The 24,885-nt window shown below is 45.9% G+C and overlaps 2 protein-coding genes across 8 annotated transcripts in view; one reads left to right on the forward strand and one right to left on the reverse strand.

The window, feature by feature from the left end:
• TSLIG1 (tRNA splicing ligase complex subunit 1) overlaps positions 1–10,931 on the forward strand; it is an 18,567-nt gene extending 7,636 nt beyond the window's left edge. For 2 of the 6 annotated variants that reach the window (XM_026673724.2, XM_087970272.1), the window contains exons 4-7: positions 1,449–1,531; positions 1,945–1,997; positions 2,436–2,472; positions 3,074–5,616. In XM_026673724.2, coding sequence (XP_026529509.1) covers positions 1,449–1,531; positions 1,945–1,997; positions 2,436–2,472; positions 3,074–3,160 — 260 coding nt within the window. In that variant the 3' untranslated portion in view covers positions 3,161–5,616. Of the gene's footprint in view, positions 1–1,448; positions 1,532–1,944; positions 1,998–2,435; positions 2,473–2,560; positions 3,034–3,073; positions 5,617–9,526; positions 9,657–9,894; positions 10,015–10,145 lie in introns of those variants that run through there. The other 4 variants (XR_015750392.1, XM_087970269.1, XM_087970270.1 and 1 more) reach the window with 4 other exon arrangements.
• ZBTB8A (zinc finger and BTB domain containing 8A) overlaps positions 10,843–24,885 on the reverse strand; it is a 17,843-nt gene continuing 3,800 nt past the window's right edge. For both annotated transcript variants that reach the window (XM_087970267.1, XM_087970268.1), the window contains 3 exons: positions 21,657–22,619; positions 18,062–18,231; positions 10,843–11,529 (listed from right to left, as the gene is read on the reverse strand). In XM_087970267.1, the coding sequence (XP_087826393.1) occupies positions 11,197–11,529; positions 18,062–18,231; positions 21,657–22,596 (1,443 nt within the window). In that variant the 5' untranslated portion in view covers positions 22,597–22,619 and the 3' untranslated portion in view covers positions 10,843–11,196. The remainder of the gene's footprint in view (positions 11,530–18,061; positions 18,232–21,656; positions 22,620–24,885) is intronic.

A 24,885-nucleotide genomic window follows, 5' to 3' on the forward strand; every position in this document is an offset into this window, starting at 1 on the left:
ACCACAAAACGCAGGCCGATGGAAAACATTATTTCCACCCCAAAGAGATTGGCTTCTAGTCTGTTATGCCATGTGGGTGGGAGAAAGATTTATGAAAAATTCAAAATATATATAGATCTTGTCTGATATACCGCAGTCATTAAAGTTGTTTTGTAAAGGGCTTCCTTGACTTTTCTTCAGTCAATCCTGCCCCGCCGGGGTGGGGTGTAGCTCTTGAGAAACTCATTGCCACCCGACTGTGATCTGACCATGACAAGGGAACCAAGGACAGGTCCACTAATTCCAGGTCACACAGGCGCTGCTCCGACAAGGACACCAAATCGGGGTGTGACCACTATTCCTAGTTGGGCCCTGGATGACCTGGGACAGGCCCATGGAAGTCCCGGTTTCCATGAAATCTTGGCCTACCTCTGACCCCAACCCCAGGGATGGCAAGTTGAAATCCCCCAGAACTATAAGCCTGGGAAATTTCACCACCAGCCCTGCGGTGAGGTCCAGGAGCCCAGGTAGGGAAGCTGCCACACAGCAGGGAGGTTGGTATAGCAGCAGCAATCCCACCTGATCCCTTGAGCCCAACCTGAGAAAAAGGGTCTCACAGCCGGGCGCTTGTGGAGCAGTGACCCTGGAGGCTACTAGAGATTCTCTGATAACAACAGCCACACCTCCTGAGGTGTAGACTGGTGCCAGGCTCCATAACCCAGTGGGCACATTTCTACGAGGGGAACACGTCTCTATTCTAGAATTTCATTTTAAAGAATTTAAAAGAAAGGTACATTTAAATTGAGGTAATTTACTGGTGCTCACATGTTATGAAAGAGCTTTGGGGGATGTTTTCAGCTTTCTGGCCTTGTCATAAAACAAACTGCAGTTGAATGGCAAGTTGGTTCCCCCCTCCCTCCATTTGTGCACACCTGCAGGGTGACCTACAATGCAACCTGGAAGGAAGGAAGAAGGTAGACAGCTTTTTCCACTGTTCACTTAACCTGATGTGATCCAGAGTGTTTGAGGAACATTATCACATTTTTTTGGATCTTTGACTCAATATGGATAAATTCTTAACCATTCATCAGGAACATAAAATGTCAAGCTATCATATTTACATAGACAATAGTGATTAACCTTGAGTAAACGTAGCTAAAGACAAACGTGCTTATTCAGTGTCAATCAAAATAGTTCTTCAAAATTTTAAAATACTTGTACGCATAATTGCCGATTCCTGCAGGTAGGCAGAAAATTTAACTGTTGTCCAGGACAACAAGCAAAAAAAGACTGTTTTAACTTAGCTAAGAATGTGCAGGAAAATAAGGAGTCCTCCCAGTACACACAAAGATCCCCTTTCATCTCCTTTGCCTGCCAGCTGTTTAAGGCGAGAATCGGGTGGGTTTGGGCAGGGAGGAGGAATTCTGCTTTGAAAATCCACCTGAGGCTTCTAATATATTTTTCCATAGGGCATGATATGCTCTCTCTCCTCTTTCATTTCCTCGATGAGTGGCTCTATAAATTCAGCGCCGAGGAGTTTTTCATACCCAGAGTGAGTATTTATTATTTTTTCATGTTAAGAAATAGGGATATCTTACATACCGGCTCTTCATCCGTTCTTACGAGGCTGAGGTAGAATCATAAGACTGCAAATAGTCAATGAGAAAATCTAGAGGAGCAGGAATGTATTTTGTTAAGGTCCCACTAGTTGCGTTCTACTTGGGAATCAGATTTTTATAACTTAACTAGATTACATCAGCTGTTCAGGATGCTGGAGCAGACTAGAATATCAATCTGTAGGCTCTACGAAGTTACCGCTTCAGGTGCACTTTGATGTATGCAGAGAGTGCGGAATCGTTCTGCTTGGATTAAGAATCCTGGTACTCTGACATGCTACCGGAGCTGTGTGAAGCCTGTGAGGGTGTATAGATTTCGTACTAAGGTTAAATTCCTCCCTGTTTATAGGAAGTGAAAGTGGTTCACATGGACCGAATACGCTTCAAGATACGATCTATTGGGTAAGTTAAATTATCCAGAAGAGTTGAAGTTCTAAAATCTATAGACTCTTGTGACTTTCGTGGAAGATTCTGCAGAGTCCACATGGCTACTAAGCGTCATCTCTCTGCCAGGTTCCTGGTTCACCGTGATTTCTCATGAACTTTTGGGAAAGGAAGTGCAGGCCATTGGGATCAAATCTGTCTGCCTTTAAATCCGCATTCCCCCACTTTTCTGGGTTAGTGGGAGGGGGGGAAAAGGGGATGGTTTTGTGTGAGTGGGGGGCATGCTTGCACAGCTTCATTCAGTCCCACAAGTGTGTGCCGGCCCTCCGTTCACATGGACAAATAGGGGACAGCTTTAAATGAGCCAGGAGGCTTCCCTCTCCTTTGTTGATGGCTTTTTAAAAAATTCTTTTTCTTTGGTAATCATCTATATGATGGCTTTCCTTTATTTTCAAGGTGGGGAGAAGAGTTCTCTTTGCAGAAGCATCCCCAGGTATGCTCTAACAAGCTTGAATGTGGTTATTGTGGACTAGTGAATCAGAGTCAAATCTGGTTTGATTGAGCGTCCTTTTGCATTGCAGGAAAACAATCAAAGGCTCATAACTTACATCCACCACATAAAGTTCATTCCAACCTTTCAGCTAAAAGGGCACTGACTCAAATAATTGCAAATAGCAAGCTCTCCTGGGGTTGGGTTCACACATTACCCTAAGTCATAGCTCATTTAACCATGATTTACTGAATAAGCCACACTTGTTTAGCTCCACATAACCACAGTTAAATAACCCATGCCTTACAAGCCAGTTAGTGGTATGGCTTGGCATGATTTATACACTCAGTAACTGCATTTATTTTCCTCTTGACTAGGAGGAGCAAGTACCCTCACTGCCTCCAGTTTGGCTAAAGGGCTCTTCCCTTAGTTGTTCTTAGTCTGATCCAATGCAAAGGGACGCTGCTGCTCAAATAGTCACATCTGATTTCTGAACTCTGCTCTTGACAAGGATGTTTGAATTCTGCCTGAATAAGCCATGATTAAACATGGTTTGTTGAATTAGCAAGTTATTTACTGTTTTCTCTTTGCTTGTTCATCTCAGGGGAGAGAAGTCAAAGCGATCACGTATTCCGCCATGCAGGTCTACGAAGAAGGAAAACCAGAGGTTTTTGTCATAATTGATATTTAAACAAAGGTCATTCTGTTGGGTGGTTCCTCTGCATCTGGCCCTGGGAGCAACAGGAATCGTTCTCAGGAGGAGCCCAGAAGCCAGGAGGAAAAAAGCTCTGGATGCAGTTTCAGGCAGCAGCCATTGAGAAGATAATTGGCCGTGAAAGCCAGAGATGAAATTGTTATCTATTCCATGACAAGATCCTTCATGGAAATTAACCGGGATTAATTACTTTCTTATTTTAATTTTGCCATTTCCTCCACTTCCCCCTTGGGGAATATGTTGTTGAATATCCATTTGCTTTTGGCACTGATTGCAGCCATTCAATTACACTGGGTTCCTTCCCCCTCCCACCCAGCCCTCATGTAGCCATAGTCAGCCCTACCCGAGCCCAGGGCTGCCATTCTGGCGGGTGGACAGTCGGATGGAACCTCGCAGCAGTAATGACCAATGTGCTGCTGAAGATTGGTGATGGGTGGGATGTGCTGCGCATGCACGGCCAACAGCTGAGGCGTGGGGTTTAATTATCTGTCAAACGGTGTTCTCCTTGCTTGGAGAAAGTAAATTACAGGGTGTGGTGGAGGTGGTCGTGGCTATATTGGTCGTGGGCGGCACTCAGCCGGCAGCCCTGACAAAAAGCAAGTTTGTTGCTGGTCTGTTCGTGCCGTGTTTTTACAGATCATTGGCAGAAGGTTTGCTTTTTGTCTTTATTCTCTGGCGTGAATAGCGGAAACTGACAGCCATAAGAAACCCTTGGAGGATGGGGTTGTAATGCAGCCCTCCTCCTCCAGCCATGCTCTCCGTGATGAGGTGGCCATGAAAGCACAACTTACATCTTCTATTCTCCTTGTTCTCCTTTCATAACCTCCATGACTGCTTCTAGCTATGTGGTTTGCATGGATCAGAAGTTAGAAAGGGTCTGTTATCCACACTGTTGCAGATCTTACGGCATGGTGTAAAACAAGCAGTCCCCAGATATGAACACGCAAGTTGCGTCATACAGAGAGTTCTTGACTTACGACACTTCATTTAATGAGAGTTTGAAGTTATGGGCTCAGAAAAAGAACCTTCACAGTTAGGACCATTGTGCCAGGGCCATGTGATTGCACGGTTGAGATTTGCCATCTTTCCAGCCAGTTTCTGGCAAGCAGCGTCAGTTGTGGAAGCGAGATCTCTTCTCAACTGCAGTAAAAGTGGTCATAAAATTGGGTCCAATCATTTGAGGACTTGCTTTACAACCACATTAACTTACGACACAAATTCCAATCCCTGTTGTAGTTGTCAATCGAGGACCACCACTCAAATGTCTAAACCACAATCGGAGCCTGGTAGTCTTACTGAGGCCCAGAAACGTCTTCATGTAAAACAATACGTAAACAATGTATATTGCGGACTCCCTCTGTGGTGCAGAACTGGGTTGTCGAGCATGAGCTGCATGTCTGAGGTCATGAGACTGACAGGCATTCCAGGACTCCTGCTATAAGCCATCCAGGGTCATCTTGCCCTTTTTGGGAGGTGTGCGGGATGTCTATCGTGTTGGGAAGTCCAGGTAGGCCCCGTGTGCAGCTTCAGAGCTGATGAACACCCATTGTCCTCCCAATATTTCCTGATCAGAGGCTGCGTTCCTCTTGCCATCGACTTGGACTGCTGCCAAATCTCCCCACTGCAGAGCAGCAGAGAGCCGCCTCCTGGAGGGATGGTTCTGCGTCTCCACAAGCCCCGTGGATTCCTCTGCAAGGGTTTGTGTCTGGCTGGGTCTAATGTTCAATTTTGGTCTCATCCCAGATGATTTTGTTCCAGACGTTTGAAGGCTCCTCCATGCAAAAGAAAGCTTGCAAAATCAGGTGCAACTCACTTAACTGTCTTGCTTAGCAACATAAATTGTGGTTGTGAGTCAAGGTTGGCCTGGGGGGGAGGCTAGCAGAAGAGATGTCACACACTTAGCAGCTGTGCCCCTGCTGGTCACTGAGTTGCATGTACCCCACCCCATTTCCATTCCAGCCATCGGAAGGGGTTGGGGATCGGGTGCTCCCAGGCCTGGATTCTTTCTGTTAAAAAAAGGCAAATGGTGGAGCCTGTCTGGCAAGACCAAAGAATGCTTATCCAGGGAGACTATGCCTTTGCAAAACTTGTATCAAATGTGGGTGGTTAAAGAATTGATAATGGTAACAAAAGTTAGATATCCTGCATACCACAGCTGGAAGTTAGGAATAGGGTTGGCCGGCAGCAAATAGAATGTATATTAGATAACTCCTGGAGCGTTAATTAGCAAGGTTTAGAAATAGGAACAGCTAGAAACCAATAGAACAATTGTTAGATCCTTACTAAAATGTGTATTAGATTATATTTCTTATTTATCCCACCTTCCACTTTAGTGAAATTGTATAAAGCTTGCTTTATTCTATTGTTCAGGTTCCTTGGCATTTTTAGCCATGACCTCTTGGAGCACTTCAATAAAAGGAAACAAATCTGCACCATGTATCTGGTGTTCTTCATTGGCTTTGGCACCAGGCTCAGACCCGAATTGGGGACAATGGGGGGCTTGTCTGGGATTCCACTTCTGGGTTTGATTGGGCGATACCAACAACCACAGGAGGAGGGCTCCCAGACAGGTAAGACTAGTGGCTGAAAGGTATGTGAATGGTCTGAAATGAGTTTCCTTGTTGATGACCAGGATTGTGTATTTCTGCATGTCAGCTGCACCCACAGTCCATGAACTGGGTACCATGGATGGCAAGGGAGGTTGCAGGAATCCATTTGTCCCACCAATGCAAAGAGTGGACTGATTGAATGTAATAAGCCACTGTCTCGTGGTTCTCTGATGACCCAAAGGGGCGTGGCATGAAGGCAACACAGTCAGATAAGCAAGAAGAGTCCCTTTATTATCTCCAACTTTGCCCTCAATGTCCAGGTTACCTTCTGGCTGGAGAAAAAAACTCCCAGGAACAGCCTTTGTCCCTCCAAAACATGAATAACGCAACCTGTAACTTAAAATCCAAACAAGCCAAACTGAAGTAATTAGTTTGACAAGGCAGAAGCAAGAATTTCAGACTTGAAGGCACGGTTGGGAAGATGCCAGGAACACAGATAAGCCATGACAATACAGGATAAAGTCATGTTTGCTCCCAACAGCCTGCCATCGGCAGCTTATCTTTTTTATACACTGTTCCCAGCTGCAGCTAATGAAGGGAATCAGGGCCCTTTCCTCCCCCCTAAGCCACGCACCCCATGTCCTCTTCTCTGTTCCTCCCTGCGTGCCCTAGGATGAAGAGGGGGTGGGCCTGGGTCTTCCTCTGAATTCCCTCTCCCTTGTTTTGCCCTCCCCCTACTCTGCCCAGCCCGGTTTTTTCCACAGCTGATGGAGCCACACTCCCACTCCCTGTCAGCTGTTCAGCTTCCTCCTCAGATTCAGACTCCCCAACAGGCATGACATGTTGAGGCACCAGGCTAGAAACCGGGAGAAGGTGAGTTCTAATCCTGCCTTAGGCATGAAAGTTGGCTGGGGGACTTTGGGCCAGTCCATCTCTTAGCCTAACACTTGTTATTGTTGTAGGGAAAATAGGAGGAGGAAGGAGCATTAGGTAGGTTCGCTACCTTCAGTTACTTATAAAAATAAAAGCAGAACAAAACGAATAAATAGTAAATAATCTTTTAGCTCCCTACTACAGTTTCTGCTTAGCAGAAAGCCTCATCATAACAAAATAATGATAAGAAATGAATTCATTTAAGCTCCAGTTACGTCAAGCTATCTTTAAAGTGACTTTGATACATTCAGATGTGGTACAGGTAGTCCTTGACTTACAACAGTCCATTTAGTGACTCTTGAAAGTTGCATCACTGAAAAAAAGTGACATGACAATTTTTCACACTTATGACCATTGTGTCAGCGTTCCAAGTAACAACCTCCAAGAACAAAGATTCGAAGGCTAGCATTTCCCCAAAGTTCTATTTTATTAGAGATGCCGTATTGGCACATCTGGGAAAACCCAAATCTGAGAGTTCTGGGTTTCCCCCCCACCCAAAAGAGAGTCAAAAATCCATCCCCTGCACCCACCAGTCCATCCCATGGTCCAATCATGGAGACTGTCCCAACTGGAGACTACCCCGCAGTGACCCCCCTCCAGGTGCAGGGCAATCGCCCTTGACTCCCAGAGAAAGGGATGCGGTTGTGGCTAATCCTTCACCGCTCCTTGCAACCCCCCCTCCCACTTTCCCAGGCACAAAATGTGGCGGCCTCGAAGCGCCAAGGGGAAAATGGCTTCCGAGGCTGACCCGTAGGAGCATTCCCATTGTCAGATGATCAAAACTCAGACCCTTGGTCACTGACATGTTTATGGCCTTTGCAGTGTCCTGGGATCATCGATCCCCTTTTACGACCTTCTGACAAAGTCAGCGGTGAAGCCACTTAACAACCACGCTACTACCTGGACAACTGCAGAGATTCACTTAAAAACTGCGTCAAGAAAGACCGTAAAATGGGGCAAAACTCACTTAAATATCTCACTTAGCAACTGTGATCATAAGTGGAGGACTACCTGTACTTCTTCAACTGCCAGAGCCAGAGGATGCGACTCAGCCTCCTCGTGGCTGTGAATTCTGGAGGTTGAAAACCATTGTCTACAAGTTGCGACAATTGGGAAATGCTCAATTAGTGTTTTTCAAGCTTGGTAACTTTAACATAGATATGTGGACTTCCAGAATTCCCATGCTGACTGAGGAATTCTGGGAACTGAAGTCCACGCATCTTAAAGCTTTCTGAAATTGAGAAACGTTTTATAGCAGAGGTGTCAAACTCACGTCACGGTGATGTCACATGACGTATCGGGACTTCCCCCCCCCCCTTTGCTAAACCAGGCTTGGGCGTGGCCAATGCGTGACGCATTCGGCCCACTGGCCGGGAGTTTGACAGCCCTGGTTTATAGGAAGGATCTAAGCTGGGGAATGGTTGCCTTGATCGGTCACAATCAGGCACCAGGATGGGATGTAAATATTTTAAATGTACTCAAAATATGTTCACTTTGCATAAACAAACAGTATTGCAAAATATTTGACTGTCGTAGAAGCCAAGAGGCTCAACGGTGTGGTTTCCTCTAGTCTTCCACTGCAGTTGCCCACTTGACAAATGTCACCGACCTGGGGGACTTGTGGGGTTTTGCCATCCTGTGTCAGCGAAAGGTATTTTGCCAGTCATGTGTGTTTTACAATAAATAGCAACTAGATCAGGATCTCGGGGTATCCTCCCCCAGTAAAATTGCTATTCCAGGGGTTGCTCAATCAGAAGGATCCAGGTCAGAGGTGAGTATTCAGCAGGTTCTGGCCAGTTCTGGAGAACCGGTAGCGGAAATTTTGAATAGTTCGAAGAACCAGCAAATCTCACCTCTGACTGGCCCAGCCCACATCTCTTCTCTGCCTCCGATTGAGTCCCAGCGGATTGGCTGGGTCTTCTTTGGTTCCCTGCACAGGAGAACGGAGCTGGAAAGCAGGTTAGTGGGCTGGGGAGGGAAGGGGGATTTTGCAGTATCCTTCACCTGCTATGCCCACAGAACCGATAGTAAAAAAATTTGAATCCCACCACTGATCCAGGTACATTTGTTTAGCACACCCACCCATCCCAAAACAGGGCTTTCAAAATAGGTCCATTCCTGGCAGCTGGCTGCAAACTTTTAAGTTCCTCTGGAGTGGATGATCCTGGCAGAGCAGCAGCAGCAGCAACAGATGCCGAGAGACGGAGGTTGGAAAGAGCAGTTTGGGAGAAAGGAACCTCCCTGATCCCCCAATAACAAACAGTGGGGGGAATGTTAGATCCTTTGCCCTGAGGTGCCAAAATAAACAATGAGGCTTAAAAATGTGTGAACCCTTTTGAATGTTCAATATTTCTACATACAGGCAGGGGTGGGATTCTATCAGTTCACACCTATTCGCTAGAATTGGTTGTTAACATTCTAAGCAGTTCAGAGAACCGGTTGTTAGAAGAAATTACTGGGCTAATCCTGTAAGGAAGGCAGGAAGGAAACATTCTGGTGTTGCTTATAGAAACTGCCTCTCCGTTAACCCTTATTACATTCTTGGCAGGACTAGACTTCCTATCTCAGGAACTTCTCTGGAGTTTTTTTCCCCCCCTCCTTTGCTGGTACTTTGCTTGTGTGGAGTGACCATTCAAAGTTACAATAGCACTGGAAAAAGTGACTGGAGACCCAACTTATGGTCATAAATCATTGTGGTCATTAAGTGGGTCATTGGGTGACCATGCCTCATTTCATAACCCTTTCTGCTGCAATTGTTAAATGAATCAATTTTATCCAATAGACTTTAAAAAAAAAACTAGAAGAAAATGCCGCCAAACTGGCAAAGGAAACACCAACAATTGTGGTCATGTGGCTGCAGGGTGCTGCAAACAATTATAAAGGCCAAAATGTGATTATGTGACTGCAAAGGTGGGGAGAGGAGCAGCCGTCAGAGCTTCAAAATTCCAAGTACCTTTTGAGCATCCCTGGTAACTTCAAACAGACATTAGGTGAGGAGATATGACTTAAAACATGATCTATTCTCCGTACAACATACTTCCACATCTTCACGAGTTGTGAAGATCAGACTTTAATAGTGAATATGCAGAAGGGGGTGGGCAGCATATAAATAAGTAAATTTGCATAAACATATTTTATTTATTTAATCAATTATGTTAAGTTAGATGGACCTCACACCTGCATCCTCTTCCCACTGATTGAAATACCCAACTCTGATTTCCCCTTCAGGTGAGCTGGGCCGGGTTTCCCAACCAGGGTAAATTCTGGGAGTTGGACCCTCACAACTTCAATTTGCTAAGGTTGAGAGACCTGCCTGAGGCTTCATGTACTTTTGCCACACACAAGTAGGTAGCTTTAGATCGTTTTCCTCAATGAACAAATATAATGCTTTTGATTGATTGATTTGTTTAATTGAATGGTCTTTTTCTAGTGTTAAGACTTGTATAAAGAACAGATCTCATTTTAAATCTATTATGCAGAAATACTGAACATTCAAAGGATTCACAAACTTTGAAAACCACTGTCAATCACTGTCAAGATGAAGCTAAGCTTTTTAGTATCTCTTTGCTTCCACTTAAGGGTCATCTGTTTTTTTTTCTGTTTAATTGCTTCAATAAGGCAGAGAAAAAAAAAAACAAAAGAAAAACAAAAGCACAACTGGAAAAAGAAACTGCAAAACATATCCTGTAAATTCAGGTGAAGTAATCATAATGACGTATGTCACCGAAGAGCATTGGGATAAATGAGAAAATACAAGTTATTACCTTTCACAACCCCATAAGTTGGTGCAGTGTAACATTTCCATAAGGTCAAGGAAGTGAACATGTGTGAACACATGTCTCATGAGCTGCACTACCACCTGTGTGTTGAAAAGTGTCAGTTGTTCTACCAATTGCAAGGCCTGCCAAAAGGGTTCACCAAAAACGGATCCGTGAATCAAAAACTGGTTTTGAAAACTTAACTGTTTTTAATAAACAAACAATGGTTTGGAGAAGGTGCGTGCTTGGTGAAGGATTATGAATTGCTGTCCACTTACTACATTCCTTTGGATCTACTGACCGTGTTTACAAGAAAACACAGGGCTGAGGTTACTCTCCGTGGCTGAAACACTGCTAAACCTTTTGATCTTAGTGTTTATAGTTAAATACTTGCAAAAAAATTAATTCAGTAACTGAATTACTATGAAGTTGTTCACTTTTATTTTGAAGGGCTTCCAATTTTGTAAAAGGATTAAAAGGACAATTTTATATTATCAAAAGTTATAATGGTTGTCGTTTGCAAATCATTGTTCATACATCACGCTATCTTGAAACGAAGGCTTGGGATACTTGGGAGTAGTTAAATTCAGAAGAGACATAACGGCATGTCCGTCACTGCATGCAGTTGACCCCAAGCCAGGGAAAGCCTTCAGAGCAGAGTGCATTTGAACCCTGGGCCGGCAGGCAGGCTGGACGTCAACGCTCAAGACAAGGAATGATATAACGTAACAGGAGGAGGGGGGAGGCTCTATTCAGGATCAGTCCTTCATACCTACCTGATATTGGGCTTTACATCTTTTTCCTCGGCTTCATCGTCGCTATCATCCACTTGCTGGATAACCAGATCAGATGAGCCGTCCTCTACAATCTCCACATCAGATCTATTGTCTTCGCTGTAATTCCAGTTGGAATCTTTGTCCTCTTCCAGGGGAAACTCCGGGGGCGGTTCTGTGTCCAAATCAATGCGGATGCTGTCGATCCCAGCTTCAGAGAGGCACTCGTTGCAAAGTCTGTAGCGCCTTGTCCCTTCCTGGACCACCTGGCCTGTCATTTCGGTGACGTGACGCTTGCACTTTCTGCAGATGGGTTTGCATGCTTGATGGATCTGCAATGATGGGAGGGGACAGAAAGTGCTTAAATGGAAACGGAATTGTGTGGCAATAGCAAGTAATACTCTCCTTACTGAGAGAATCAGTTAAATTTAGACCTAAGTTAAATCAATTTAAGCTAGAAAAGACTTTGTCTGTTTGTAAGATAAGGACACAATTAGTGTTTGAATACGATGGGAGGTTAAAAAAAGGCGCTGAACCTCTTCTCTGTGGCTGTGAAGAAAACTCTATGAAATTGTTTATGACATCAGCAGGAGTCAAGATTGAGTCAAGGCAAACCTACATTTCAGGATAAGGACTTTCTCTCTTTTTCTTTTAGCAAAGAAGAGGTGAAAACAAATTACTTGTAAAGCAAATAAATTATAGGATAAATCTCTTGTAGAATTTTATAATTATATACAATTTTGTATATAAGATGCAAGGTGATATCAACAAAGTTATAAAATGCAAGGACAGTTTGAAGTAACTTTTTCTTCTTCAATAAGTACATGCACAAACCATTTTTGGGTTAAAATATTTTGTTTATATTAGCCACACATGCACTCCTCCCTTTGCAAAATATATTTCTTCAGAAAAACAACAGAACAGAATAACAGGCTTGGAAGGGACCTTGGAGGTCTTCTAGGCCAACCCCCTACTTAAGCAGGGGATTCTAGATCATTCCAGTCAAATGGCTGTCTGGTCTCTTCTTAAAAGTCTCCAGTGATAGAGTACCCATACTTTCTGAAGGCCAGCTGTTCCACTGGTTAATTGTTTTCACGGTTAGGAAATTTATCCTTAGTTCTAGGCTGCTGTGATTAGTTTCCATCCATTGTTTCTTGTCTTGCCTCTGGTACTCTGGAAAATAGGTTGATCCCCTCTTCTTTTGTGGCAGCCCCTCAAATACTGGAACAGCGCTATCATCTCACCCTTAGTCCTTCTTTTCACTAGGCTAGACATATCCAATTCCTGCAACCATTCCTCATATGCTTTAACCTCAAATCCCCTAACCATGGTCTTTGTTGCTCTTTTCTGCACTCTTTTCAAAGTCTCTGCTATTGAGCCAGGTTTCACCTAATCTGTACCTGTACATTTGATTTTTCTCGCCTAAGTGTAAAACTTTACTTTTCTCTATACTGAATTTCATTTTGTTAGTTATGGCCCAGTGTTCAAGTCTGTTAATATCCTTCTGGATCTTCTGCAGCGTATCTTCTGGAGTTGTGGCTATTCCTGCTTTAAAGCAGGGGTGTCCAACCTTGGCAACTTTAAGACTTGTGGACTTCAACTCCCAGAATTCTTTGCTGGCTGAGGAATTCTGGGAGTTGAAGTCCACAAGTCTTAAAGTTGCCAAGGTTGGACACCCCTGCTTTAAAGGATGTTAGACTAATGGCATCAATTTAATTCTGAGGTACTGAGGCATGTGATATCACACATATATTGTTCAATGTTCCATTGAAGTCTAGGAAATGGGCTTCTTGTCAGTCAGCAGGAGAGTTCTGATTTGCCACCTACTTATCAGCTACTTAGGAGCCAAGGGCTCAGCTGCACAAGGAAACAACAACCAACCATTTAATGGCCAGCTATCAACACTCAATCAACCAATACAAAGACACACCCAACCAGGCACCCCATAAACACCATGCGTAGAATAGCCCAAAGAAGACATTCTGCTGGAGCAGGGGTCCTCAAACTTGATGACTTTAAGACTTGTGGATTTCAACTCCCACAAGTCTCAAAGTTGCCAAGTTTGGAGATCTCTGTGCTAGAGAGAACTTCGCTGAGGATGGGTTCCAATATGAGCCTGAAAGCTCAGAGGTCTAAACCTCTGGGTGACTGGATGACTCAGTCCTGGTGACTGACCCAGATTGGATCTTGCAACATTATCCTCGGACACATATACACTGCTCAAAAAAATAAAGGGAGCACTTAAACAACACAATGTAGCTCCAAGTCAATCACACTTCTGTGAAATCAAACTGTCCACTTAGGTAGCAACACTGATTGACAATCAATTGCACATGCTGTTGGGCAAATGAATAGACAACAGGTGGAAAGCATAGGCAGGTAGCAAGACATCCCCAATAAAGGAGTGGTTCTGCAGGTGGTGACCACAGACCACTTCTCAGTTCCTATGCTTTCTGGCTGATGGTTTGGTCACTTTTGAATGCTGGCGGTGCTTTCATTCTAGTGGTAGCATGAGACGGAGTCTACAACCCACACAAGTGGCTCAGGTAGTGCAGCTCATCCAGGATGGCACATCAATGCGAGCTGTGGCAAGAAGGTTTGCTGTGTCTGTCAGCGTAGTGTCCAGAGCATGGAGGCGCTACCAGGAGACAGGTCAGTACATCAGGAGACGTAGAGGAGGCGGTAGGAGGGCAACAACCCAGCATCAGGACCGCTACCTCCGCCTTTGTGCAAGGAGGGACAGGAGGAGCACTGCCAGAGCCCTGCAAAATGACCTCCAGCGGGCCACAAATGTGCATGTGGCTGCTCAAACGGTCAGAAACTGACTGCATGAGGGTGGTATGAGGGCCCGACGTCCACAGGTGGGGGTTGTGCTTGTAGCCCAACACCGTGCAGGACGTTTGGCATTTGCCAAAAGAACACCAAGATTGGCAAATTCACCACTGGCGCCCTGTGCTATTCACAGATGAAAGCAGGTTCACACTGAGCACATGTGACAGACGTGACAGGGTCTGGAGATGCCGTGGAGAATGTTCTGCTGCCTGCAACATCCTCCAGCATGACCAGTTTGGCAGTGGGTCAGTAATGGTGTGGGGTGGCATTTCTTTAGGGGGCCGCATAGCCCTCCATGTGCTCGCCAGAGGTAGCCTGACTGCCATTAGGTACCGAGATGAGATCCTCAGACCCCTTGTGAGACCATATGCTGGTGCGGTTGGCCCTGGGTTCCTCCTAATGCACGACAATGCTAGACCTCATGTGGCTGGAGTGTGTCAGCAGTTCCTGCAAGACGAAGGCATTGATGCTATGGACTGGCCCGCCCTTTCCCCAGACCTGAATCCAATTGAACACATCTGGGACATCATGTCTCACTCCATCCACCAACGCCACGTTACACCACAGACTGTCCAGGAGTTGGGGGATGCTTTAGTCCAGGTGTGGGAGGAGATCCCTCAGGAGACCATCCGCCACCTCATCAGGAGCATGCCCAGGCGTTGCAGGGAGGTCATACAGGCACTTGGAGGCCACACATACTACTGAGCCTCATTTTGACTTGTTTTAAGGACATTACATCAAAGTTGTATCAGCCTGTAGTGTTTTTTTCCACTTTAATTTTGAGTGTAACTCCAAATCCAGACCTCCATGGGTTGCTACATTTGATTTCCATTGGTAATTTTTGTGTGATTTTGTTGTCAGCACATTCAACTATGTAATGAACAAAGTATTTAATAAGAATATGTCATTCATTCAGATCTAGGATGTTTTATTTTTGTGTTCCCTTTATTTTTTTGAGCAGTGTATTTGCTTTCATTCATGAATGTTCTGTAATTCTATTTGAACACCCTATAACATAATAGTGTTGTAAATGACTTGTGCAACATAATAGCTGTGAACAATCACACTATTATAAGGAATTGTGGCCATAATATAACAAGACGATCCATCCCGTTGGTGTTTAGATATATTTTATTAGAATTATTTTTGTAGCTTAAGCAATATCCATGAGGATCAAGAGCCAGCTACGTCTTCATTTCATCACTGATCCCAGAGAGCAACGTTGAGACCACTTGTCAGATCCGTGTATCTGCCATTCTTCAATGGAAGAAAGGGGTGTGTGTGTTGGATTTGATACATTTAATTCTTTTCCTCTCTCTGTATCCTAAATATCCTATTTCTTACAGTGTCTTTTGTATAACTTTTTCACGATTTATAACCGTTGCCTGGTGCCCCAGATGTCTGGAAAATTCTCACCTCTTGGGGAGATGAAAGGAGAGAAGGGCCCATGTGGATTCCAGCGCTAGGAAATAGTCCTGGGAAACCTACCTTATCTGCTTTCTCAGGGAGGATGGTATAATAACATCTTCACACCTGTGGATTGGTGGAATCTACATCTGACTGTTGGGAGGGGTTTCTAATCCCCTTTATCCTAGTTGCGTGCCCTGAGGGACTTCAGATCCTGTTTTGAATTTTGACTTGCTTTTACCACCCTTCAATAAAAAGATTCCTTTTGAATACAAAGTTTTCTAGAGTCTATCCTTATTTTATGAAGAGTGGAGAGGCTGGTCCTTATACCAGTCATCTTAAGCTCTCAGAGAGAATATGGTAGGATAGAAATGCAACAGATGGATGGATGAGATTATTCCACCTAGTTCATCAGATCTGGTTCTTGGAGAAAGTGTCAAGGATGGTTAGTCAGAAGACACCTGGGAGGCTGCACAAGAGTCATCATTTAAAGTGCTGCGTCTGCGCAACATGCAAACTAAGGACGCAATTAGTCCCATTTTCTGGGTCTGCACAATGTATAGACTCCAGAAAGATTTGGCTTTGCACAAAACCCTAAGCCACTCAGAAAGCCACCAGGTTAAAAGAGTTAACATATTGTTGGAATGTAGACACTGCAGAACTTGGTTAGCATGTTGGGGAAAGCCAATTCCATCTTGTTGGGAAGGAGAGGCGGCTCTCGCGGTCAACCCCCGGCCTCTCTGCTCATTGTCTGCCAGCAGCTTCTCTTGGCCAAAGTCCCTCATGCTGAGCAGAGGCTCCTCTGCAATGCCAAAGCCAATCTTGCCTCAGCCCCAGAAGCTGTCCTGACTCAAGCTTCGTCAAACGTACTTAAACACAACCCTGTTTGAAAAGCAAAACCTATTTTATTGCAACACTGGGAATTAGTTTCATTCTCAGCCAGAACTAATTATAAACAATTCCCCCAGATCAGCACATGCCTTTCAATGCTGTGGAATGCTGCCCCAAGCAGAAGTCTCCAATTATAACAGAAACCCACCAAAGTAAAAGAAAAAACCAACCAGAGCTTCAAAAAGGACTCGGAATCTATCGAACGACTTTGCTTCCTGCGAAGGTTTTGTCATTGAGGTCTGACTTTTATCACCTCCCAGCCTTACTCCCGAGTCGCCCCTTCTGCTTCAGCTGCTCTTGCCTCCTAGCAGCTCTGCGCACACGCGCACCGGGAACAGGCTCCCCTGGTTCCTCTGCCTTGCTTCTGCCAGACTCCAGAGGCTCTGGAGGCTCCGAGGCTCTGGAGCACCTCACTCCCAGATGGTCCTGGCCCCATCCCTGCATCGGATGCAGGACCCTCGTCCGAGTCCTCTCCAGACTCCCTGACTGGTCCCCTTTCATCCTCACTGTCCGACTCCGCTGCCGGCTGCTGGTGAACCACAACAGAAGCCTCCAGTCAGATCAAGACCTCACCACGAAGAGAGGGAGGGTGTCTGATGCGAATGACAGGCAGATGCCGAATGAACAGCAGTCCGGCCATTCACATCCAAGAATGCTACATTCTCGTATTTTTTTTATTTGCCATGTTTATTGATAGAGGGGAGTTTATAGACTCTTGGAAATTGGAGAATTATATTTCAGTGCTTCTTTAATCGATGTTAATCAGGGCAAGGATTCACCACTCTTGAAAAGCCCAGAGGTTGTTGCTTGCTTCCCTGATAAGAATGTGCAAAGTTTTGGTCTGGTCGTGTTTTGCAAAACGCTCCTCCCTTTTCCAGGCTCCAAGACATCCATCCGAGCAACCTAGCATCAAGAACATTTTTCCTATCCCCCAGACCATGCCAAGCTCAGTCAGAAGCAAAGCGCACACTCACTGAACCGGCTGTTATGCCAGTAGGGTCCTTCCCCTGTGTTGTACAATGGATTACCTCACAAAATCATGGCTGCCATCTTGAATATATTTGATTCTCTCTCCCCCCACATTAACCAATCTCGGCTTCTTGACTTTTTGAAAATTAGAGGACACAATAGCATTTTAAAATGTGGACCTACTACAAAAGTTTCCTTATAACATGGGAAACAAATAAAAGCAACAGTGAAATAAAACATGATTTACAGTATTAACACTATTTTCCTTACTTTTAGATTCTTAATGGATATATGAGTCTGCCTATCAGGTGGTATGCTTTATCAGTGCCTGGGTGAAGATTTGTTCCAGGATCTTCATAGCTGATGTAACATTTCAGTTTATTTGGTCTTGGTTGTGGTAAGAACCCACGGTAATACAAGTATATTGAAGGAAAATGCTTTTTCATTTATACTTCATCTTTTCAACAAAACTTAATAAGGGGGGGGGGGTTGCTTCAAGCAGATACCAAAAGAGGCAATTGCCAACATCTGCACTTCATTTGTGAACAGGAAATTCAGAAAACATGGATGACAGGAAAAGGGCCTCGAAGCGCCCTTGAATTCAGTAGGAGGCAGACTTTGCCTTGAGAACATATGCTTTGCCCACCTGGCGTTTCCAGATGTTTCACTACAATTCCCAGAATTCCTAGTGTGTGTGTGTGTGTGTGTGTGTGTGTGTGTAGGTACCAACTTAAAGCAAAACATTAAAAAAAAAAGTAAGGTTACCGTCCGAAAGTGGCTGCTCAAGTGGTCCAGCCGACTGAATCTTTTCCCGCAGGCTTCGCATGGATACGGCCGCTCTCCTGTGTGGCAGCGAAGGTGTCGCTTCAGGTCTGCTTTCCGTTTAACCACGTGGGTGCAGAAGGGGCACTTGAACCTCATCCGTGGCAGGTCGTCTGCAATGCAAAGCAATAATCCCTTCAGCTGCAAGACCTTCAAGATGACCTACTGGCCTGAGTGGCAGTTCTCGTCTTTCAAAGGCTTTGGAAGGCACCCAGAAGAAGCATTTGCAACCTTGGCAACTTTAACACAGGTGGGACTTCAATTCCCAGGATTCCCCAGCCAGCAACTCTGGGAGTTGAAGTCCACCTGTGTTAAGGTTGCCAAAATGGAGGAACCCAAAGTGGTTTATCTTTGTGTGCTCATTTGGCTCAATCTTGTTAAAGTGAACAAGGAGGACTTGCAACAGATTCTGTTGGAAACTGCAGGTGGTCCTCAACTTATGACTAGTTGTTTAGCAGCTGTTCAAAGTTATGACAGGCTTCTCCAGGGCTGTTTACAGCCCAAATTCAAAATTCTGATGACTGCCCCACCCCACCCCACGCCTGTGACTGCATTTTGGGCATTGGGCAACCAGCCCACATTTACAGCTGTTTGCAGCATCCCAGAGTCACAATTTGCAATACTTTTTGCTGGAAACAGGTGTTTATTTTCCATTTCAGGCAAAACCAGCCCAATATGAACCACTGGTTTGCTTAACAACTGCAGCGTTTACAAAAAAGGCTGCAAAATCAGGCTGGAGCCATAATGATTGGGACAAACCCAGGACTGTAATTCTGGGCTCAATGACAGTCACAAGTCAGAGACCACCTGGAACAGCCCGGCCCAGTCACAGAATCTCCCCAGGAGTCGCTCTTCCGGTGAGGCGCGTCCTTCAGGCTCAGCAGATCTTTCACACAGGCATCTTTTGTCCCCGGATGCCAAGAGGCCGGTTCCCGTCCCTCTCGGGGCCAAATTCGGCCTCTGGCACCAGAAGCTTTTTTCCACTGTTGAGTGAAGGAGACAGATTTGGGCAGAAAACGGTGTCTGTTGCTTCTGCCCACTTTGTTGATAGGCCCAAACGTGATATGCTCAGGTTTTTGTTATACTGTAATCATGGTTCATCTGTATTACTTGTCGCTCTGAAACCTATTTTTGGTTGTGGGTATGAATACAAGAAATGAATATGCAGGAAGGAGGGAGGAATTGTTTGTTTAGGCTTGGAATACGCAAAACACAGAGGGAGCTCGTTTTTTCTTCTTGGAGATTGGAGAAAACCCCAAAGAACCTCAGCCAGCCGGTGATTTCTGCCCAAGGCTCTCCCTGCAACCAGGGAATTAGTTCAGCCCTTCCCTTTTGATCTCCTCTGCCCTATTGTTGCATGGATCGATACCTTGCCCAATTTTGGCACAGCCACAAGGCCAGAGCCCAGAAATCACCAGCAAGAAAATACAAACCAAAGAGATAGTTTCGTAATATTCTAGGTGGGAACAAATGAGGCCTCCCAAGAGATGGTGCTTATTTTCGTTTTTAAACTCAGCAGTTATTTTGGTCATCACATTACAAAAAAGATGTTGAGACTCTGGAAAAAGTGCAGAGAAGAGCAACTAAGATTATTAAAGGCCTGGGGAAAAAAAACATATGAAGAACAATGGTTGCGGGATTTGGGTTTGGCTAGTCTAGAGAAAAGAAGGGGGGACATGATAGCAGTCTTCCAGTATTTGAGAGGCTGCCACAAGAAGAGGGGCCCAACTTATTTTCCAAAGCACCAGATGGCAAGACAAGAAACAATGGATGGAAACTAATCAAGGAGAGAAGCAACCTGGAATTAAGGAAAAACTTCCAAACAGGGAGGACAATTAACCAGTGGAACAGCTTCCCTCCAGAAGCCTCGTGGCTGCTCCATCACTGGAGGTTTTTAAGAAGAGACTGGTCTGAAATGGTATAGGTCAGTGATCCCCAACCTTTTTGATGCCGCGGCCCGGTACCGGCATCAGCTGGGCGCCGCCATCTTTTTGATGAAAAGCGTGCTCCGGTGAGCTTTCTACCCGGAAAAGCTCACCGGAAGCACTTTTTCATGAAAAAGATGGCGGCGCCCAAGCCGCGGCCCGGTAGGAGTTGTTCAGCGGACGGTACCGGTCCGCGGACCGGTGGTTGGGGACCCCTGGTATAGGTTGTCCTGCTTGAGAGCAGGGGGCTGGACTAGAAGATCTCCAATGTCCCTTCCAGCTCTGTTCTATTCTAATTCTAATTCTAATTCTGCAGGTTTTGTGGTTCTTTTGCCATTTGGGGTAGTTAAGGCACCATGCCAGAAAGCAGAAGACCCCGAGTTTTTGTTCCGCCTTAGGCACAAAGAGTCACCTTCAGCCCAACTGACTTCACAGGGTGGTGGTTGTCGGGGAAATAGGAAGAAGAGACACTGATTATGTTCACTGTGTTATTTGTAAATATAATTAAATAATAATAAAGGTGCAATAAATAAATAGTTGTTAGCTGCCCAGAATCACTTGCTCAAGTTGGGGACTACAGGGAGAAGCTGATAGCAACCTTGAATGATGTCAGACTAGTCAAGCAAACTGAACTATGTGACTGACTACTTAAGTGGATATAAAAGCCCATTCACACATTCTTCTCTACCGGATCCCTTCTAGCTGTGTGCTGGACTATAATTTCTACTATCTGCGTGCTAAAGAGCGAGGCTGCTCAAGACAGCTGGTGGGCACTCAGCTGGGGAAAACACAGTTTCTAGAGTTTATTTCTCTGAAATGAAATAAACTGTGAATTGTGAATAGCTCATGTGAGCGACGCGAAAAGCCTCTTTAGAACAAATGCAGTTAATACACATTCAATGGATTTCCCTGCTGTGCAACTGGATGCAACATCTGGTCAACTTGAGCAGAGGATCAAAGAAAGCAGAATTGTGTGTTTCAGTCAGACAGCATTTTCGAATAACGTTGGGGGAGGACATGGGAGGATCTACTTCTGGCAGCAAACTGTCTTGGGCAGGCAGTACAAAACAGTATTTGGGAATGAGGAAAGTATTTGGGAGAAAGGAAAGAGATGCTGCTGAGGGAAGGAAGGATCAGAGAAGATCCCAACGGCTTAACCACCAGAGCAGGACACTTAGGAAGGACCCGTCCTAAAGGATCAGGCAGCTAAAAGCGGCAGTACGAAGTTTCTACCTTCAGACTTGCAAGACTCTTAATAGACTTTTAGAATAAAGTAGTCCCATTTCCCATCTGGTTTATCCAGGAGGGCTAACCTGTTGCTACACCAGCTCACCATCTCCAGGGTTTCCCTCTGGGCCCAACGTCTCGGCCACCCACCTTACGCAAAGAGAACTCTGGGTTGAAACTCCTGCCGAAGAGCTGAGTCCCCCCCAAATCCACCGACTCCTGCCCAGCACTCAGCAAACATTCATGGGCGATGCGTCCCCTGGACCCTTCCCAAGGACTAGCAACTCAGGGGTCTCTCTTTTATCTCCCACCCCTGACTGAGCTTCTGCAAAAGCCTGGGGCTTCTGCCCGGGTAGGGAAGGGAGTGCAGCTCCAAAGGCTCTTACCCTCAGCCCAGTTCCCCATGACCCCCAGGACGGAGGGCATGCTGGGGTACGGCTCTTCGGCTTTGGAAGACTTGGACTTGCTGGCAGAATGGGGCAATTCGTGCTCGTGCTGAGGCACAGCCAGCCCTCTTGCGACGGCATCTGAGCCCTGCCCGTACTGGTAGCTGGCGGGACAGGAATCCCCTTCCGAGTCCACCTGGAGCTCCTCTTCAGAGGGAGGAGCGTGGCTTGCCTGCTCAGCAGAAGCCCGGTCTTCCAGCTTGTTCGCTTTATAGGGGGGGCCGTCCGCAGGCTGGGCCAGCCCCAGGTGCCTGCCCTTCCTCAGGGATTCCTGCCTCTGGTCGTGCTTGGAGAGAGGCTGGGTGGCTCTTGGACCAGGTGGATAGTAGCTGAAGTTTGTCCAAGAGTTGCTGTTGACCACGCAGGTCCCTCGGTCGGGGCTCAGGTGGGAACGGGGGGGGCTGGACTCCGCTCTCCAGCCGGCACTGTATAGGCACAAGCGCTCCACCCCGTTGGAGCTGACCTCCTTGTCCGAGAGGCTGAAATAGCGGTCCTTCTCCTTCTCGCTGATGTCCAGGGAGGACTTGATGAACGTCTTGCAGACGCTGATGACGTCGGTCATCTGCAGGAAGCTGGCGGCCGACATGACCTCGATCACGTTCTGGCCAGTGAGGGAGAGTTTGCCTGAATACACAAAATCCAGAATCACAGAAAAGGTCTCTGGGGAAAAGGCCTGGAACGTGGCGGTGGCGGGCTGGCCGGCCTCCTTGGAGCACTGGGAGAGGAGCATTTTGAAGTAGCCGCTGCTGGCAAAGAGGACGTTGCGGTGGGCTTTGAAGACCTTCCCCTCCACTAGGATGCTGCAGTCGCAAAACAGGTCCTGCTGGCGCTGCTCATTTAACTGCTGCAGGAGGTGGGATTGGTGGGAAGAAATCTCCATCCTGGAACCGGGCAAGCTTTATGCTGCAAGAGAGCAGAGAGAGGGGCTGTTTTGACATACCCACAGCGGCTGCCATGTTTTTAACAGGAAGCTATTTTCAGACCTTGGGACAGAGAGATGTATCCTTCCTTCCTTCCTTCCTTCCTTCCTTCCTTCCTTCCTTCCTTCCTTCCTTCCTTCCTTTCCTCCCTTCCTATAGCCATTTGTGTAGCTGCCCATCTCAGTCAATGACTCCCAAGAGTACAAAAACAATTAAATCAATAAAAAGCGTTTTAAAAACAATAAAAAACCATCAAAAACAACTAGCCGAGATGCTTAGCTAGTTAACAGTTGAGCCAGGAAGCTGGGCCCTTAGCACCCACCATGCCAAGAGTTTTGGGACACAGCCAGGTGGTTAGAGCGTTACGACAGGCCAAGAGGGTTGGGGCCCTTCTAATCTCCGAGGGGAGGAAGTTCCACACCAGCCAACCCCCTTTGACTGACGGGATCTGCAGCAGCCCCCATCTGCTAGATCGAATCGGATGGTGGAGACTCTGGGGAAAAGGCGGCCCCTTGGACATTGGGAATGGTCTGCCAGACGGAAGGGGTGAGCTGGACCGCTGAATGTCTCACTCGCTAAGAGGCAGCAACTACCTCCTGGCTTACCTGAATATGCTGAGGACCAAGCCCAGAAGCCTTCTTTAGCTAAAAGCACGGAACTATGGATTCCCCTAACGGGAAAGAAGGCTCTAGCCTATAGTATATATAAAGAGAAGAATGATTTAAATCAGGGGTGTCCAACCTTGGCAACTTTAAGACATGTGGACTTCAACTCCCAGAATTCCTCAGCCAGCTTTGCTGGCTGAGGAATTCTGGGAGTTGAAGTCCACAAGTCTTAAAGTTGCCAAGGTTGGACACCCCTGATTTAAATGATGAAATTGTGAGAGCCCAATACTACACCCTCTACCTTGGCTGTCTGAAGGTGGGTGGACTTCATCTCCCAGAATTCCCTTGCCAGGCTCCCAGGATTCATTCTGCATCCTCCACTGCGGGAGATGATTATAATTATAAGCCTGTTCTGGGATTAGACCTTTTAATGCTGACTGGGGGAGTCTGGGAGCACAAGTCCTCCGAACTTAAAGCTGTCAAGTTTGAGAAACACAGCCACTATTAGAAACAATTCTTCAGGTTTCAGGCAATCAAGGCCACCCCTCGCCCTGGCATCCCCCGCTCTTCCCCTGCTCTACTCGTGAGCATTAATCCATCGCAGTAGCTTCCCTGGCATTGCTCCTTGCCTGACCGCTGGATCTGGCAAAATGCAGGGCTGAATACAGTCGCCAGCTGTTTCTTCCTTCCTGCCTAGCATCACACCAGCCCTCACGAAGTGTCAATCATTATTTCTGCTTTCCCCCCCTGGCTGGAAAGCAGCAAGGTGGAAGGCTTAAGAGTTCCCAATGTTTGAAGGTGTTTTCAGTAGCTACCAAAGTACAGCAGTTGGTTCTATACTGCAGTGTCTCTCAACTTTGGCAACTTGAAGAAAGGTGGACTTCTACTCCCAGAATTCCCCAGGCAGTCATGCTAGCTGGGGAATTCTGTGAGATGAAATCGACAGATTTTAAGGTTGAAAAATACTGCTGCAGTGGAAGCCTTCTCTTTCCAGCCTCTCTACACTTTCTTCCTTCTCTGCAGCTAGTTAGTGCAAAGCCATTACTACAAAGTGACCAGGTTTTGGGATTTGTACAAAATAGTTTTGATTAACAATTGACACAAGATATTTGGGGTTACATGTTTTGGGGAGGGTAGAGTGTAGCATGCAGGGGTATTGATTTGATGATATCTTAGGTCCCTTCCAATTCTATGATTCTATTATCCTCCTTCTGACTCTGAGTTGTTAAGGTTTCTGGGTTTACACAATTGGCTAATTCCTGAAACGCCTAGTGTTGTGTAAATACAGCTAAACACGCTGCATTTTATTGGAGTGCAGGTGGCATATAAGCTAAGTTGTTCTTGGTGCCCACAGATCTCCTATCCCTAGAAGTTTTACCTTAAAAGAAAAGTGTGGTCATTTCATCAGAAAATGAGCTTTAAAAGGGCTCCAAATTTACTTCTCATCAATTTACTGCAACTGCACAGGAACACTTTTTCCCCCAGAATTGGTTAATGGTAGAGAGAGGGGTTCAAAAAGCTGCCTGATCGGGAAGCCTATGAAGAAAGTTTGGCCATTTTATTGCTGAGTTTTGACAATAAACCCTTCATTTAATTTGAAGTTACAGAGATATTGAAAAAGTATCATCCAGTATGAGGGGATAA

Source organism: Notechis scutatus, chromosome 8 (genome assembly GCF_049901735.1).
Source record: "Notechis scutatus isolate UNSWTSFEM ecotype Mainland chromosome 8, rNotScu1.2, whole genome shotgun sequence".
Classification (NCBI taxonomy): Eukaryota; Metazoa; Chordata; class Lepidosauria; order Squamata; family Elapidae; genus Notechis; species Notechis scutatus.